The 15,818-nt window shown below is 36.2% G+C and overlaps 1 protein-coding gene across 2 annotated transcripts in view; it reads right to left on the bottom strand.

The window, feature by feature from the left end:
- LOC135482050 (cGMP-inhibited 3',5'-cyclic phosphodiesterase 3A-like) overlaps window positions 1-15,818 on the bottom strand; it is a 64,649-nt gene that overhangs the window by 33,519 nt on the left and 15,312 nt on the right. The window contains exon 3 of one of the 2 annotated variants that reach the window (XM_064761876.1): window positions 6,846-7,139. The exons of the other annotated variant lie outside the window; for it this stretch is intronic. Coding sequence (XP_064617946.1) covers window positions 7,050-7,139 — 90 coding nt within the window. The 3' untranslated portion in view covers window positions 6,846-7,049. Of the gene's footprint in view, window positions 1-6,845; window positions 7,140-15,818 lie in introns of those variants that run through there. 2 annotated transcript variants of the gene reach the window in all.

Raw genomic sequence — 15,818 nt, 5'->3', positions numbered from 1 at the left:
CAGGGAATGGAGTTGAATCATTTACAGGCTGCCTTGCATCAGCTAACATTCGCACAACATACATGCAGGGTGACACAGAAACTGTGCCAAACAATGCGGACGTGAAATAATCACCGGTAAGGCAAAACTGTGCAGTGCACCTGAACAAAAATCCAGACAATCTGTCAGGGCTCAGCTCAGCATGGAAAATCTGACAAGTCGAGAATTCTAGTGGGAGATAAAATACTCCATATATGTTCAATTTACGTCAGAGAAGTGGCAGCGCGGATGATCAATGTGCAAGCAGCCACATCTACTGTCCAGGTGCAACATGCTGGGCTTGTCCTACTCTCAGTGCGATACACCATGTACTGCAATACTGCGCACATACTTACATATATGGCGAACACGCATGTATGTGTACCGTATTAGGGCAATCCTCTACTCAACATTCGCTAATGTTGCGCTAAAATACACAGTTGAAACCAATACAAGGCCAACCTAGTCAACATATGGCATAAATCATAGCCAATACAATGCTCATCTGTATAGGTAGATTTTCAACTGACTTTCAGATTTTGTGTAAATCAAATGACAGATTTGTTAATTATTAGAAAAATACATCTATAAATGTACACATCTATTCAAGCATGTGTGCATACAGTACCTACACATGGAGTGACAACAAAACAATCTACAAGCAAGAAACTTGTGTGATTTATGTCCTGTTCTCAATAGTCGAAAAGTTTGTAATTTTCTACCATGTATTTCAGGGATGCCATCACATTGAGAAGTTGTTCAATTATCAAAAATAACGCTACCTGATGCAAGATAAGGTGTCAGCATCGTTAGAGGTTATACAGGTATGTATGCACATCCATACATGCAGTAGATGCCTGTAGCTCAAGGCTGAAAATGGCTACAACAGTAATGCATGTGTGAACATCCAGGTATCCATGTACAGCTATGACATGTGAATGATGTATTATTGCATCCCACTACAAACGTGCTAGCTGGTACAAGCATGAGAAACAGTAAGCCATATATACATGTACATGTAGCCATATATCTAATTGATTGTTGCTTAATGATGTACGTAACACCAATTGAGAAGATTTATTAAAACTGACAGTTTGGTAAGTGAAGATAAAATGAGTACAACTCAATAGGCTGGGAATAATTATGTGGGCTACACTGTTGATGGGTGTAAGCATTGCGGCAGAGGGGGGAAGAGGGGGGACAAGTGGGAATTATAGTGTCTTTAGCCTGCATCAATATCCAACCAGAAAATGCCCAGGACTGTTGTAATGACCCGACTACTTAGTAAATACAGGCCGTCAAACTGCCTATCCCCATACATGGGTCATTAAAAACAGGGTATCCACCGCCCAATAGCTCATATCCGCAAGCAACATTAATGCTGCTGCAGAAATTTAATTACAAATGTGGCTTTGAGACCAGTCAGCCGTTAATATAGTCATAGAAAATACTGCTATCTCTCAGTCAATTTCAACAGATAACAGCCAATACTAATCATTCCAGACCTTTTTATCAGGCTTTAGTCAACAGAGTTGTTATCTTTATAATGGACGAATAAAGTAGAACCCATGACCCAGATTTAGAGCTAGTTTGTTTTTTTTGACAATATTTTGTCCATTCACAGACTATTGCTTACATATTAATGATACTTCAGCAAAAATTATTTATCTGGAATAGAGCCAATAAGAACAAACCTGTCCTGTGAGCTTCTACTGACTACTACAAAGTACTCATCATACTTTTAGAAAAAGTAATAAAATTAATATATTTGGCAAATGATGACGACAGAAACTAATCATCCAGACCAATTCAAACTATAGAAATTATGTTAACCAAAAATCTACAAACACAAGTGGAAATAAAAGTTTCAAGACAAGGTTGTTTCTCCTTTTTTTTTGCATTTAATTTCAAAACAGCACACATGCACACAAAAAACAAAAAATAAAAATTAAAAAAAAAAAACAAAAACAGGAGAGCCAAATTATTGCACACTAAGCAAGTAAAAACATCATCAGTCCTCAATGACTTTTGATTCTGGTACAGGAAGAAATATAGGAGAGTATAAATATTTCATTGTCTTTTCCACATTTGAAATTATAAGATCTTGAACTTCAGGTACATGTGTAAGAGTTTGGATATAGACACATGCAATTCATAAGCCCTTGTACATGTGCATACATGTATATGTATACTTTTGCATGCATTATGAAATGCAGAAGTATGGTTTATTTGCCTCCAATGCTTCACATGTTTAACCTTTGTGCACTTTGTTAATTACGTCGAATATGTAAATATATATGACACAATTACCTATTACCTGTACACTAATATACTCAATATTTCTGTCCTTGCAGAAGATTCGCAACATAGAATTCTTGTCGATTTGATGGCAGAATTTCCACGCACATATTGCATTTTAAACTGCCCTTTTTCTTGCCAAAAGGTGGACGAAATAGGAAAACGTGTAAGCGGAGGAAGCCTGTGGAGAGAATACGGCAGTGTTGTAAATTTCAGGAAGGCAAACACTGGGTAAATGGATAGTAATAGCATGGCAATAAATGCTTGTCGGTTGGCAGTGTAAAGCCTGGGGAGGGCAGACTGTGAGCCAGGTAGAGTCCCTGGGCCAGTCATCATGGATCCACAGCTAATTGCACATGTGCTACCATTATGACGTCTTTGCTTTTACAGGTAATTACCATGGAAACCTAGCTAGTACCATGACGTCTTTTGATAATGAGCACACGCTGTCACATTTGGGATCGCATTTCTGTTTTTCCACAAGCACATTGGGGAAGAGGCGCAGAAAACAGCAGATGTATCTTCCACCTACCAATCTAGGGACTGAATGAAAAAATAATGAATGGTTGCAGCTCGGCAAAATGTTCCAGGATATTCTGTTTAAAAACAAGGGTTATGAGAACCTGAGGATATATAGCGTGCCCGTTAGAGTTGTCAGAAAATGATAGCATCTGCTAAACAAAAAAACGGCTAGTTTACAGGTTGATGGACAAAAAGAGTAACGCAGCCCTCAAGATATACCTCTAACCTGGAAAACAAGAAACAACAATTACATGCAATCATACACATCAACATACAATGCAGAAATAAGCATCTTGTATACGCCTAACTGTCCCCACATCATCACAATATTGCTTTATGTCTGAAATGGCAAGCTACATTTGGTGGTTTACAATACATGTACTAGTATATATAACATATTAATGTATACATGGGTCAATATTCAGATCTGGATCATTTTTTTAACCTGATTAACAAGCTAATACAGATACAGGACTAAATACATACTTACACATTGGAATATCACTGTAACAATTATTTTTTTATGCCTTGAAAGTAACTCGTGTATGTCATTTGCGCACTGATATAATTTTGATTATGCCCATTTCATTATAAAAATGCGCTTATAGAAATGAACTATGATAAAAACTTTATTTCTGCACTGAAAAAACATCAATTATATTTACACTTTTGAATAAAATCTGCCTTTTGTTTATAAAATTTGTTGTCATATGTATATGTATACACAACACCTTATTTTGAATTCACACCATACATGACACCTTCTTTTGAATTCACACTATACATGACACCTTATTTTGAATTCACACTATACAATACACCTTATTTTGAATTCACACTATACAATACACCTTATTTTGAATTCACACTATACATGACACCTTATTTTGAATTCACACTATACATGACACCTTATTTTGAATTCACACTATACAATACACCTTATTTTGAATTCACACTATACAATACACCTTATTTTGAATTCACACTATACATGACACCTTATTTTGAATTCACACTATACATGACACCTTATTTTGAATTCACACTATACAATACACCTTATTTTGAATTCACACTATACATGACACCTTATTTTGAATTCACACTATACATGACACCTTATTTTGAATTCACACTATACAATACACCTTATTTTGAATTCACACTATACATGACACCTTATTTTGAATTCACACTATACATGAAATTTTTTGGAAAAAATCAATCAGTTTAAATCTTATTGAATTATAACTTTCAATTAGAACACCGATAGTCCAAATAATTACCTTACAAAAAATGTCAACCTCCATTTTGCACATGTTACCCTTACAAAGTGGTAATATTTAAGTGCCTAACATTTATAAAACGTGTTGATTTTAACACTATAAATAGTACAGGTACAAGTCTGATACTTACTGAAAACCTATAATTTGCACTGTACTTGATAAATGGAGAAAATCTGATTTGATTTTGATTTTCAGCAAATTGGATTTTTGCCAAAAATATTCAGTATACGTCTTTAAACTAGATATGTTTTAATCAATATCTCAAAGAATTTTTTTGAAGAAAGTTTAGTTTCCGATAGAGAACAACTTAAAAAACCTAGAACCCATGGGTGTAAAACAGGTTCGGTTATTGTGCAGTGCAAGAGCGGGATTATAATGTATTATCCACATGAATGTGGGTCAACTGATCTAACGAAGCACTGAGCTGCACTGACTGTTATGATATTAATAATAGTGATATTAAACGGTAGGTGCAACGGATCTGTGACCATCGGCTGCAAAGCATTAGGTTTTAAACGATGCCATTATTAGATTTTTGGGACCTACATTCATGGTGTGAAGAAGAATGTGCTGTAATGTAGTGGATGAAATGAATTGTCTTCTGACTCCAGTGAGAGCAAACCCTTGATACTGAACCTAATTTCTGTAAATCGGAGCAGTGTAGTGGTTCATGTTAGGCAATGTTTGTCTCCTGAAGAAAGAAATTCTTACACTTCTGGGGGAAAAAATTGAGTCGGCCTAAATTCAGCGACTCAAGTCACCTTACCCACAAGAGACATTTTCTCTAAATCATGGCTTGGTCGAATCAATGGAAAAGAGATTATATATATCATGCAGACAGCTTGAGTGCAAACAGACACCACTAAAATTTTGTTATAAGAAAAACATCTTTTGAGTGGTATTTAATAAATTAAGTATTGTGCTTCACAGCAACGATGCTCTAGGATGGGTATACGTTCCCAAATAGGCGAAAACTTTACGAGGGCGCTAAAACACACTGCGACAGTAGACTGGAACTACAATGGTAAACTGATGACAGTTTTCACCTCCTCCGAAATGACCTCATATGACCTCACTAGATCGCTTCGCTGCTAGACACCAAAAACAAAACAAAGAACCACAACAGATTTCTTCTTTCTGACTTCTCCCTTGACCTCATAATGGTTGACGAGATTATAAAGAGCACATCTACGGACTTCCATTGGACATGTTCATTTTGTTGTCTGATAACAGCAATGTATTACCGCTGCCTCTTTTCCTGAGGTTTCACATACATATGTACACTTAAGAAAGTTATGATCCACATACATCTGCAAGAGAAATTCATACCACCATCGTTCTTGCAACCGGTACTTAATTTCATTCCAAAGTATTATAAAGCTAGTTCAAATAACTACTGAGACTGTCATTTGTTATTAACTTTCATCGACATCACAGTTTGTCATCTTGTCGTTCTTGATATAAAAACTATGTTCTGCAAATAAAGCAACATCTAACCTTTTCCAGATGGACATGTCAGCAAGCTTTTGAAAATTAAGCATGAGGCTGATCATTGCACATGTCTGGAGTGACAGTCAGTAGTCAAGTCGATTATTTTAGAGCTTGTTGTCATTTTGCAACAGAAAATATCTCCAGAGTTTTACTTTTTAACTTTTAATTAGGTTTTGGAAGCCAGATTTGACGTTCAAATGTTTATAGTGAAACTAAACATAAAACTGCATAGATATCTAAAACACAGAATAAAGATATTTGGATTTCAGATGACCACAATATGTGTATCCATTTAGTGATGGAGATGACATTTTATGCCAATTAGTAGCTCTTAAAGGTGGAAAAATTCATTAAAATTAAGTAAGTAATTTGTGTACAATATTAAAATCATTTAGTTTAATGCTATGCCTTGATCACGAAACCAAAAATACCCGTCAAATTTGAAGTAGAAAAAAACATGTTTGCACCTTTAAAAACTTGACATTACCAAATATTGATCCATATGTGTACATTTAAACCATCAGAGCAATAAAACATTTAGTTATTTATTTATTTGATTGGCACTGTATGCCATACTTACGAATATTTCACTTATACAAGGTGGGCCAGCATTATGATGGGAGGAAAGCGGGCAGAGCCTGGGGGAATAAAACATACTACATGTATGTACTCTGCATGAAGATACATATAAATTAAGGTTGAACTTCTTGCATGTACTTGTATGTATATGAGTGTTTACTTTAGGATGTTCCTTCTTGAAGTTTAACATCTTACAGTATAATCTAACATGTACATGTATTATGTACATGAAAGAGATACACTAAACCTTACGTACTACTGTATATATGCACTAACATGCTTGACTGCTATTTGATTAGTCATATACACCGCTTAACATAATGAAGACATTAACAAACAGTAACTAAATGTATAAAATGAAAAAGCAATAAATTACAGTGTCCAATTTCCAGCATTTATTAATTTTACCAGCCTTAAATGTGTAAGCTGTAATTTGTGGAATTGAAGAATGATGTATATGTATGTACAAATCACATCATCATCACAGTAGATGCACAGTTGTATGTACACATATCATCATCACAGTAGATGCACAGCTGTATGTACACATATCATCATCACAGTAGATGCACAGTTGTATGAACACACATCATCACAGTAGACATACACTTGTATGGACACATTTCACCATCACAGTAAATGCACAGTTCTACGTACACACTTCATCATCACAGCAGATGCACAGTTGTATGAACACACATCATCACAGTAGATGCACAGTTGTATGAACACACATCATCACAGTAGACACACACTTGTATGGACACATTTCACCATCACAGTAGATGCACAGTTGTATGTACACATTTCATCATCACAGTAGATGCACAGTTGTATGTACACATATCATCATCACAGTAGATGCACAGCTGTATGTACACATATCATCATTAGAGTTGATGCACAGCTGTAAGTACACACATCATCACAGTAGATGCACAGCTGTAAGTACACATATCATCACATTAGATGCACAGCTCTAAGTACACATTTCATCATCACAGCAGATGTACAGCTGTAAGTACACATATCACCATTACAGTAAATGCACAGCTGTATGTACACATATCATCATTACAGTAAAAGCACAGCTGTATGTACACATATCATCATTACAGTAGATGCACAGCTGTAAGTACACATATCGCCATCACAGTAGATGCACAGTTGTATGTACATATATATGCATGCATTTAGCTTTAACATGTGATCTAAGGATAATAAATATTTTCTGAGAAATCAGTCCAGAAAATCAGACATGTTGTTAGATTTTCTTGCTGAATATTACTAAAATTGTACAAACTGCCAGATTTACATGGCAAGTAGGTGGTAAATGGTAAGCTACGGGCATTTCACACAACACGTAAGTACAGTTACTATAAATCTTCAACCTTTTTGACCTTTAAAGCAGGTTTTAACTGGAATTGACACAAATAATTACACGCAATAAGAAAAATGATGCTACAATGCTTTGTTTGTGTCACTAAAGATGCAAGCTTCTTAAAACTGTCCAAACTATTTCTCTACACCCCATAGTTCTCTAAAAACACTTCAAAATATCCGTTGCACACGCGGCTGAAAAGATTGAAGAATTGGGATATATCAGCAAAGAGCATCTGCATGCAGTGTGCACAACTGTCTACCTGCACATACCGTTGAGTCTGGTGCTAAATGATCTCAATTAGCCTACTTGTATCAATGTGTTTTCCCAGCATTCTGTCATGTACATGAGCAGTGTTATCAGTGACGAGAATGGACCATAGGAAAGGTGTGTTATTTTGGGCAAAAGTTGCTGTCAAGTAGAATAATCTGTATTGGTGCTGAGGTGTCAAGAACATTACAACACTAGAAATTTATGAGGTATTATCTCTTGAACTGTGAATTGAAGCAGACAAAAACGACAAGTCATTAACGAGAACGTTAACTGAATTAGGCAAAACAAGAACAGTGGGGGTGAAGAAATGAAGATATAAACACATTACAAGTAGATAATTACATCTTAGCAGCTAAAGTTTTTATGTGTGTATACATATTATGCATTTATGTATTGTTCTGGTACTGATGTACAATGTACATGTCATTTACAGCTACTCCAGAAGTTAATGGGAACATACTTGAAGGTGAATGACAGTATCTATGCTCATTTATGACTGTGTATGAACACTGACCCTGGTGTACATATATCCAGTATACAGGCGAAAATAATCAGCACATGTAATAAGAATGAGTGATAAAGACAATGTAAATAGATGCTTTAGCAACCAAACCAGAAACTTGGCTGAGAACAAGCTCATAAAAGTGATGACCACACATTTATATGTAGTGAATATACACACGGAAGCTAAAGTGCGCAGTGTAACAGAGCATACAAAACCAACAACGACACAAAAGTATAATCAGATTCAGAAGACAAGCTGGGAATGAAGAATATGATATGTAGTACATGTGCCACAAATAACACAAAGATGTAATAGAATTCATGCTATATTAATGTAATGTTTGATTTTATTCATGCTGATCCACTTGTCAAAAACTTGCTCAGCCCAAGACACCACCAAAGAGTGATGTGTACACCAATATAGTTTTAGCTTATTTATTTATTTGACTGGAGTTTCACACTGTACTCAAGAATATGTCCCATATGCAACAGCAGAGAGCTTTATGGTGAATACATCAACATAGAGTTGTGTATGGATCATCTAAAATAAATGGAAAACAAAATAATGGTATTATAACAAGGTATAGTGTCAACAAGAAGAGCTCTAGTTTCAGCGTATGACAATGTTACCGTATCTCTTAACAGTTTCCAAATGTATTCAATGCAAATCATAGAACTTCAGACCTTTCCTTCTTCTCCACATGGATGAGTAAAAAATCATGGAAAACCACAGGGAACTTATGGGAGAAATGAACATGTGCGGTCAAGATACAGCGGAAAAGATGTGAAGGAACTTTTTTTTTTTTTCAAGATTTGTATTATTTGACTGATTTAAGCTTTATGCTGATCTCAAGAATAGCTCTCTATCAAGATGGTGGTTAGGTGTACATGTGCAAGTTTATGGCTGAAAAGAAATGAGAAACCGTTTTGCCAGCTACTGATGAAAACCAATTCTGTATAAGAGATGGATGAAAGTTATCCCATCTATTGTGTCTGTTAAAGTTTTTGTCAAAGATTTGTTGCATAAATATAATGCACAATGTCTCTAGACTTTACCTCAAGTCTAAGTAATCCAGCATAGTTAGGAGTACCTCAAACTAAGCTCAAACTACATGTGTAAGATGGTGGCTTCACTTCAGTCTTTTATGAAATCTGTGTCTCCCAACATGAAGGATTCCAGGCACTGCCAGACAGATTTATGTAATACATACACTATAAATAGGTGATGCTTATGTCACGCTTCAGCGAATGTTGTGCTATTCAAGCAGTTTCACATGAGCCCGAAACCACATCATACCATATAAGTTTACATCTGGCGCCAAGTACCTCACCAGGCAGAAGGGCAAAACACAGCTGCGCAGTACTGCTCTTAAGACTTGTGCAGGCTAACACATGGAAGTATAATGTATGTGTATCACAAACATGTACTTGTTACATGCACTCAACAACAAATTATTGCAGCTTTTTACAAGGTTGCAGGAGGACAACCAACCAAAAATACTGGCAAATAATGAGCAACAGGGAAAAAGTGCAAAAGAACAGAAAAACACCTTTGAGGCAAAACACAAAGTACCCAAACACTACTGTAGCACACTAAGATGAATACAGGCTAAATGACAAACAGGAAGTTCCATTACACACTACTGCACCTGACACGACTGTCACCCAGCCTAGCTGAAAGACAGTTTTATCTGCTCAAATTTCCACACAATACAACCCTTACATTTACAGTATTTATCTGTCACATCAGAGTAAAAAATACTGTGTTCCCAGCCAACAGAATGCAGCCCTTCACAACTATTATAACTGTTCACCTGCATTCCAACTTTACCGCCACATCATCCTGTATGAAGACTGCTTTCCACATAAAAAAAACCTTAAGAGAAAGCAAAAGTAATAGCATAACCTTCAACAATTCTACTCAAAATTTTTACCCTGCAGTAAACATTAACAAAAGCAAAACACAATGAACGAAAACAAAAAAAAAATTTTTCAACACAGACCTGGGTTGCTTGATGATTACCAGAGGAAATTGGCTATGGGTTTAACAGATGACAGTAACACAGTCCTGAAATTGCACAATTGTGCAAACAAATAGAAGTACATCTTGAGTGCGTACATATAATACATTTTCTAAGAACGAGCTTTAGTTTCAGTAGCGTCATAATCACACAATTCATTTCAATTTCTTGTACCTGGAAAAAAATCTCTACTCTTTGAAAACAGGCAGCTGCATGTAGCAATGGAACATTTCCAAATTGATCATTCATTTCAACACTCATAAATCGCTATCAAGTTGGAAAAGTTTACTATTACAGTGCAGTAATATTGATTATTATAAACAACACATCAAAGACTTATTGATTTCAAAGATTGACTGTTCCCATTGTAACTTCCAGGAAAGTATGCCGCGGATCTAATTTTTCACATATGAAGTTACCACAACTACAGGTTATTGTTAATGATGGGCAGAAATTCAACAGAACACAGGCCATTCATCCGTAAACTATCTCTCTCTGTATCTCTCTGACACCTCTCTGTATCAAACTTTGCGTCACAATAAACATTGCTAGCCATTTGTGAGCACTGCAGCTGGGTAATACCCTAAATCCTCAACAAATTCGACCAGTGAAGTACATGCACACCTTCTGATTCAATTTGAAAATAAAATTCATTAGATTTTGACACGTAAAATGTATTGTTCAGATTTGGGAACATATGAATTTCACAGAAATTATATAATTTGATTGGTGTTTTACACCGTACTCAAGAATATTTCACTTATATGACGGCAGCAGAACCCAGGGAAAACCCACGACCATCTGCAGGTTGCTGCCAGACCTTTCCACATAAGGCCGGACAGGAAGCCAGCATGAGCTGGACTTGAACTCACAGCGGCCGCATAGGTGAATGGCTCCTGGGTCATTACGCTGCGCACTAACCAACTGAGCCACGGAGGCCCTCTCAGAAGAGTATTAAATCATATGAAAGGTGTGTATGTACATACATGCACAGTTCATGTATACTCTCTATCAAACTTTGTAAACATACATTAAAGAAGATTTTCTGTTAGAAAGCAATTCTTGAAATCAACAGCTATGATTTCACAGGAGAAGAAAAAAAGGAATGGATTGGGGACAATTGCACTTACATCTTGTTTAACACTGCATATTAATGCCTAAAAATATCAATCTTGACATGCGCAAGGCACAAATATAATATCTTGAACACTACTGCTTCTAAAATAGCATATACAATATTCTGCTGTAATTATATTAACTTCTTGCAGCATCAACCTCAGTCTCGTATTTATAAGAAAAGCATGCGGAGGACTGAGTTTACTCTGCAAGAATGTTACATTTCTCTATTATATTTGCTGCAGTAATGCAGTACGTATAAAATGTACATGTATGTAATGGACATTTTAAAATGAAAAAAGACTGGATGGTTCATAAAATTATATTAATTAAATAAGCTGCCCAATGCAATCAGAATACAGTGCACACACAGGCATGACCAAGGTGACCAGTGGTGTTAACCTGGTACCCTTAACCTGCCCTGTCAGACAATCACATCACTGACAATTCTGCTTTCCTATAACACATAGAGCATGTTAAGCTCGGATTGCCTTTTCAGTCCGTTCCACGACAAATAATTCATCTAGTGGGTTGCTAAATCAATTGATGCCATTAATTAACTCTTTATACCATATTCACATGTACGTTCCAATTTTCGAAAGCTAAATGATAATGTCTGCATTCCTCTTGAATGTACTTTTCATTGCCACAGGAAAACATATCCCTTATTGTGACTGACATATCTGTCTACAAATAAGAATCTTTCTTAGAGTAAATTTCTTTCTTAGAATAAATAAAACTTAAAAGGTACAGAGGCACAGTCAGGAAGAGAAGATCAATACTTTAAGATCTACTGCCAACAGCTAAACCATTTTCCCACAGAAAACAAAAAAAAAAAACCTTTCAAGCCCTGCTGCACAGGTATATATTTATTCTTAGGTTACTGTAATCCAAGCGATATTAATTTCTAACTAAACTTTGTGACGTTAATGTCTCAGGTGTTAGCTGCCATATTGATTACTTTCTTCATATTGAACATAGATATGAGTGTGTTGTATGTTGTAGTGTACAGCTGACAGGAGCGTCAGAATCTCAGCCACACTGCACCTGCGACTGCCTGCAAAAATACAGCCTACCATCATATAAGACACTCATACATTGTACTTACAGCCAGTACATGCACATACATATATAATCTGCCTACCTGTCAATGTGACGCAGTGAGTTTGGACAGAAAACAATAGTCAGCATCTGATGACAGCTGAACACTAGTGTTTGGTTTATTCCAGGGAGACAGACACAACCTGAGTGAATCTACTATCATATCTAGTTTTTGGCATATCCCACTAAGACAGCACAATCTGAATCAGTCAAGTGTCCTGTCTAGTTTTTGGCATATCCCACTAAGACAGCACAATCTGAGTCAGTCAAGTGTAGTCTTTGGCATATTCCACTAAGACAGCACAATCTGAGTGAGTCAAGTGTCATGTCTAGTCTTTGGCATATTCCACTAAGACAGCACAATCTGAGTGAGTCAAGTGTTATGTCTAGTCTTTGGTAAATTCCACTAAGACAGCACAAAATGAGTGAGTCAAGTGTCATGTCTAGTATTTGACATGTTCCACTAATGCAGCACCAAGTGAGTGGGTCAGGTGTCATGTTTGGTATTCGACATATTCCACTGTGACAGCACCTTGTGGTTGGGTGCAGCGTCTTGTCTAGTTTTTGGCATATTCCACTGTGACAGCACCTTGTGGTTGGGTGCAGTGTCCTGTCTAGTTTTTGGCATATTCCACTGTGACAGCACCTTGTGGTTGGGTGCAGTGTCCTGTCTAGTTTTTGGCATATTCCACTGGGACAGCACCTTGTGGTTGGGTGCAGTGTCCTGTCTAGTTTTTGGCATATTCCACTGTGACAGCACCTTGTGGTTGGGTGCAGTGTCCTGTCTAGTTTTTGGCATTATGTTCCACAAGGCCACTGCTATTTTAAACCATATCAACTTACTTCAAGAAGTAATATGCTCTAAATAAAGTCGAAATTAATAAAAAGTCCAACATTTTCACCAAATACAAAATCTGCAAGAAAAAAAAATGGTAATACAAAACACTTTTCACCAGCCTTCATAGTTTTCAACAATCGTTTTTCCCATAACAAATCTGTAGTCATACAAACAGTCATGCCTAGCATCGTTAAGGCAAAAAAAAAAAAAAATACCACACTGGCCTACAGGCTGAGAAACATAAAAACTTGAGTGCAAAAGAAATGTTAGATACATTTCTGTTCACAGATAAAAAGACCCCTTTTTCATCTGTTAAGTCATTAAGAAGGCAAAAATTAAAAGAGACATGTTGCCAAGAGCAAAAATCTTACTGATGTTCTTGACAAGTGTGTTATTGATAGTACAGAAATCTTTCGCATTTAATTTAAAAATAACAATATACCCTAAGCTTCAGGAATAACATGTTCTTTCAGAAAGCTAAATTTGTTTATCCTAGGTTTATTTTTAAATCCAGTAAGCCTCTGGGTCTCCAAACATAAGCATAAAAATCAAAGAAAAAAAAACATGAATTTTAGTTTACAAAAGTTTCATAACTTTTAATACTGATTAACATAAAGCCACTTCAACATGTATGCGTATCGGATAGTGCACCACTTTCTTAAAATAAATTTTATAAAGCATCTTCACTGGCAATAAAATTATTTTTTCACATGTTTCACAGACACTGACACAATGAGAAAATAAATGAAAATTTCACAAAAAGTTGAACAAAATTTTTACTGGTGTAATCCCATCTCTTTGAACACATAATATTTTAAGGCAGATTTATTTAATATTAACAATCTTCACTTACAGAGGACATGCAAAAGGAATGGAGACTAAATTGGTTCACATGTATATACAATCTTCCTTGAGCACTGCAATGTTATGTTAACCCTTAATCATGCATTCCCTGAGTTCTTCATTTATCACTTGGCCCATTTGCAATCTCAATCAAAGCAGAAAACAGTTTTATAAAGGAGGCATCTAGTACTCCAGCTATTAATATTTCTATCATGCGACCTTCTGCCGAAGCGATTAATACTACATACACGCAAACTGATTACATCATGTAATATGGTGTAGTGTGGAAGCTAACTGACTACTTCATACCTTATACACAATGACCCAGGAGAGTCTCTCACCAATATGGTTGATGTGAGTTCAAATCAAGCTTATGCTGGTTTCCTCTCTGGTTGACCACTGGAAATTCTGTCAGCAACCTGCTGATGGTTGTGGGTTTCCCCGGACTCTGCCCAGTTTCCTCCCACCATAATGCGGGTAGGCGTTGTATAGGTGAAATATTTTTGTGTGCAGCGTAAAATACTAATCAAATAAATAAATCAATCATATGTTATACATGTAGTTTATTATATGGAATTATTGTACACATGGATGTTTATATAGTATAGTGGGACAGAACAGAAAACAGGGAGATGAAGCAGGGAATTATCCATTAGTCACCTGGTACCAATTTCAATCTGTAACATTGAATGTGCACTGTCTGATTGCCATGTGAAACATGAATTAAGTGCCTACTTGTGGGATTCTGTGTTATAACTGCATCATTACATAACTGACATCTGCACTCATTCTGACACAAAGATAATCCCCATGGGCTCTGTCTCCTGACATTAAATTTGTCCCCTACCTAGAGTCAGAGTGTTTATCAGATAGAATTCTCTGTTCGCTCTTCTATTAATTAGAACCACAAGCCAGGCTGACCTTTCTGCTCAATCAGCCAATCAGATAACCAGCCTGACTGCTCCTGCATAATCTCATCTGCCCAAAATCAATTAGAGAGGCTTGGCTAGTCTCTGGACCAGTGACCAGGAGAGAGTTTCCAGTTGACATATTACCAGGAATGACAGACCAGCATCTCTGTCCACTCAAATGCACACAAATGCATGAAATTAAATTTGCAAGGTAACAAGAAAGGAAAAGAAAGAATGAACGAAAGAAAAAAATTAAGATTGTCTACATTTGCTAAGCAGACTAGCAGCCAACACCAGCTATCTCTGGCAAATGACTTCCACACAAGTGCACAGAACTAAGCAAGCAAGGTAACAAGAAAGAATGAAAGAAAAAAAATGAAGATTGTCTACATGTGCATCAAACCCTAGCAAATTTCACCAATACATTAATATAACTTCAAGTACTTTACTTATGGTAGCCCAATGTGCTTTTAATAACTCTTGCACGGCTACAATATATGTGTGTATCATTATGATTTTGTGAATAATGAAATTCTCAGCACACATAGAAACAAATTTCATACTTCTAATTTCACAGCAAAGAGAAAATTCTCTTGTCAGAAGACCACATAATCTCGTATACTACTGTAGCTA

Source organism: Liolophura sinensis, chromosome 1 (genome assembly GCF_032854445.1).
Source record: "Liolophura sinensis isolate JHLJ2023 chromosome 1, CUHK_Ljap_v2, whole genome shotgun sequence".
NCBI lineage: Eukaryota > Metazoa > Mollusca > Polyplacophora > Chitonida > Chitonidae > Liolophura > Liolophura sinensis.
The sequence above is the reverse complement of the archived record's forward strand: the minus strand, read 5'-3'. Positions and strand labels throughout refer to the sequence as shown.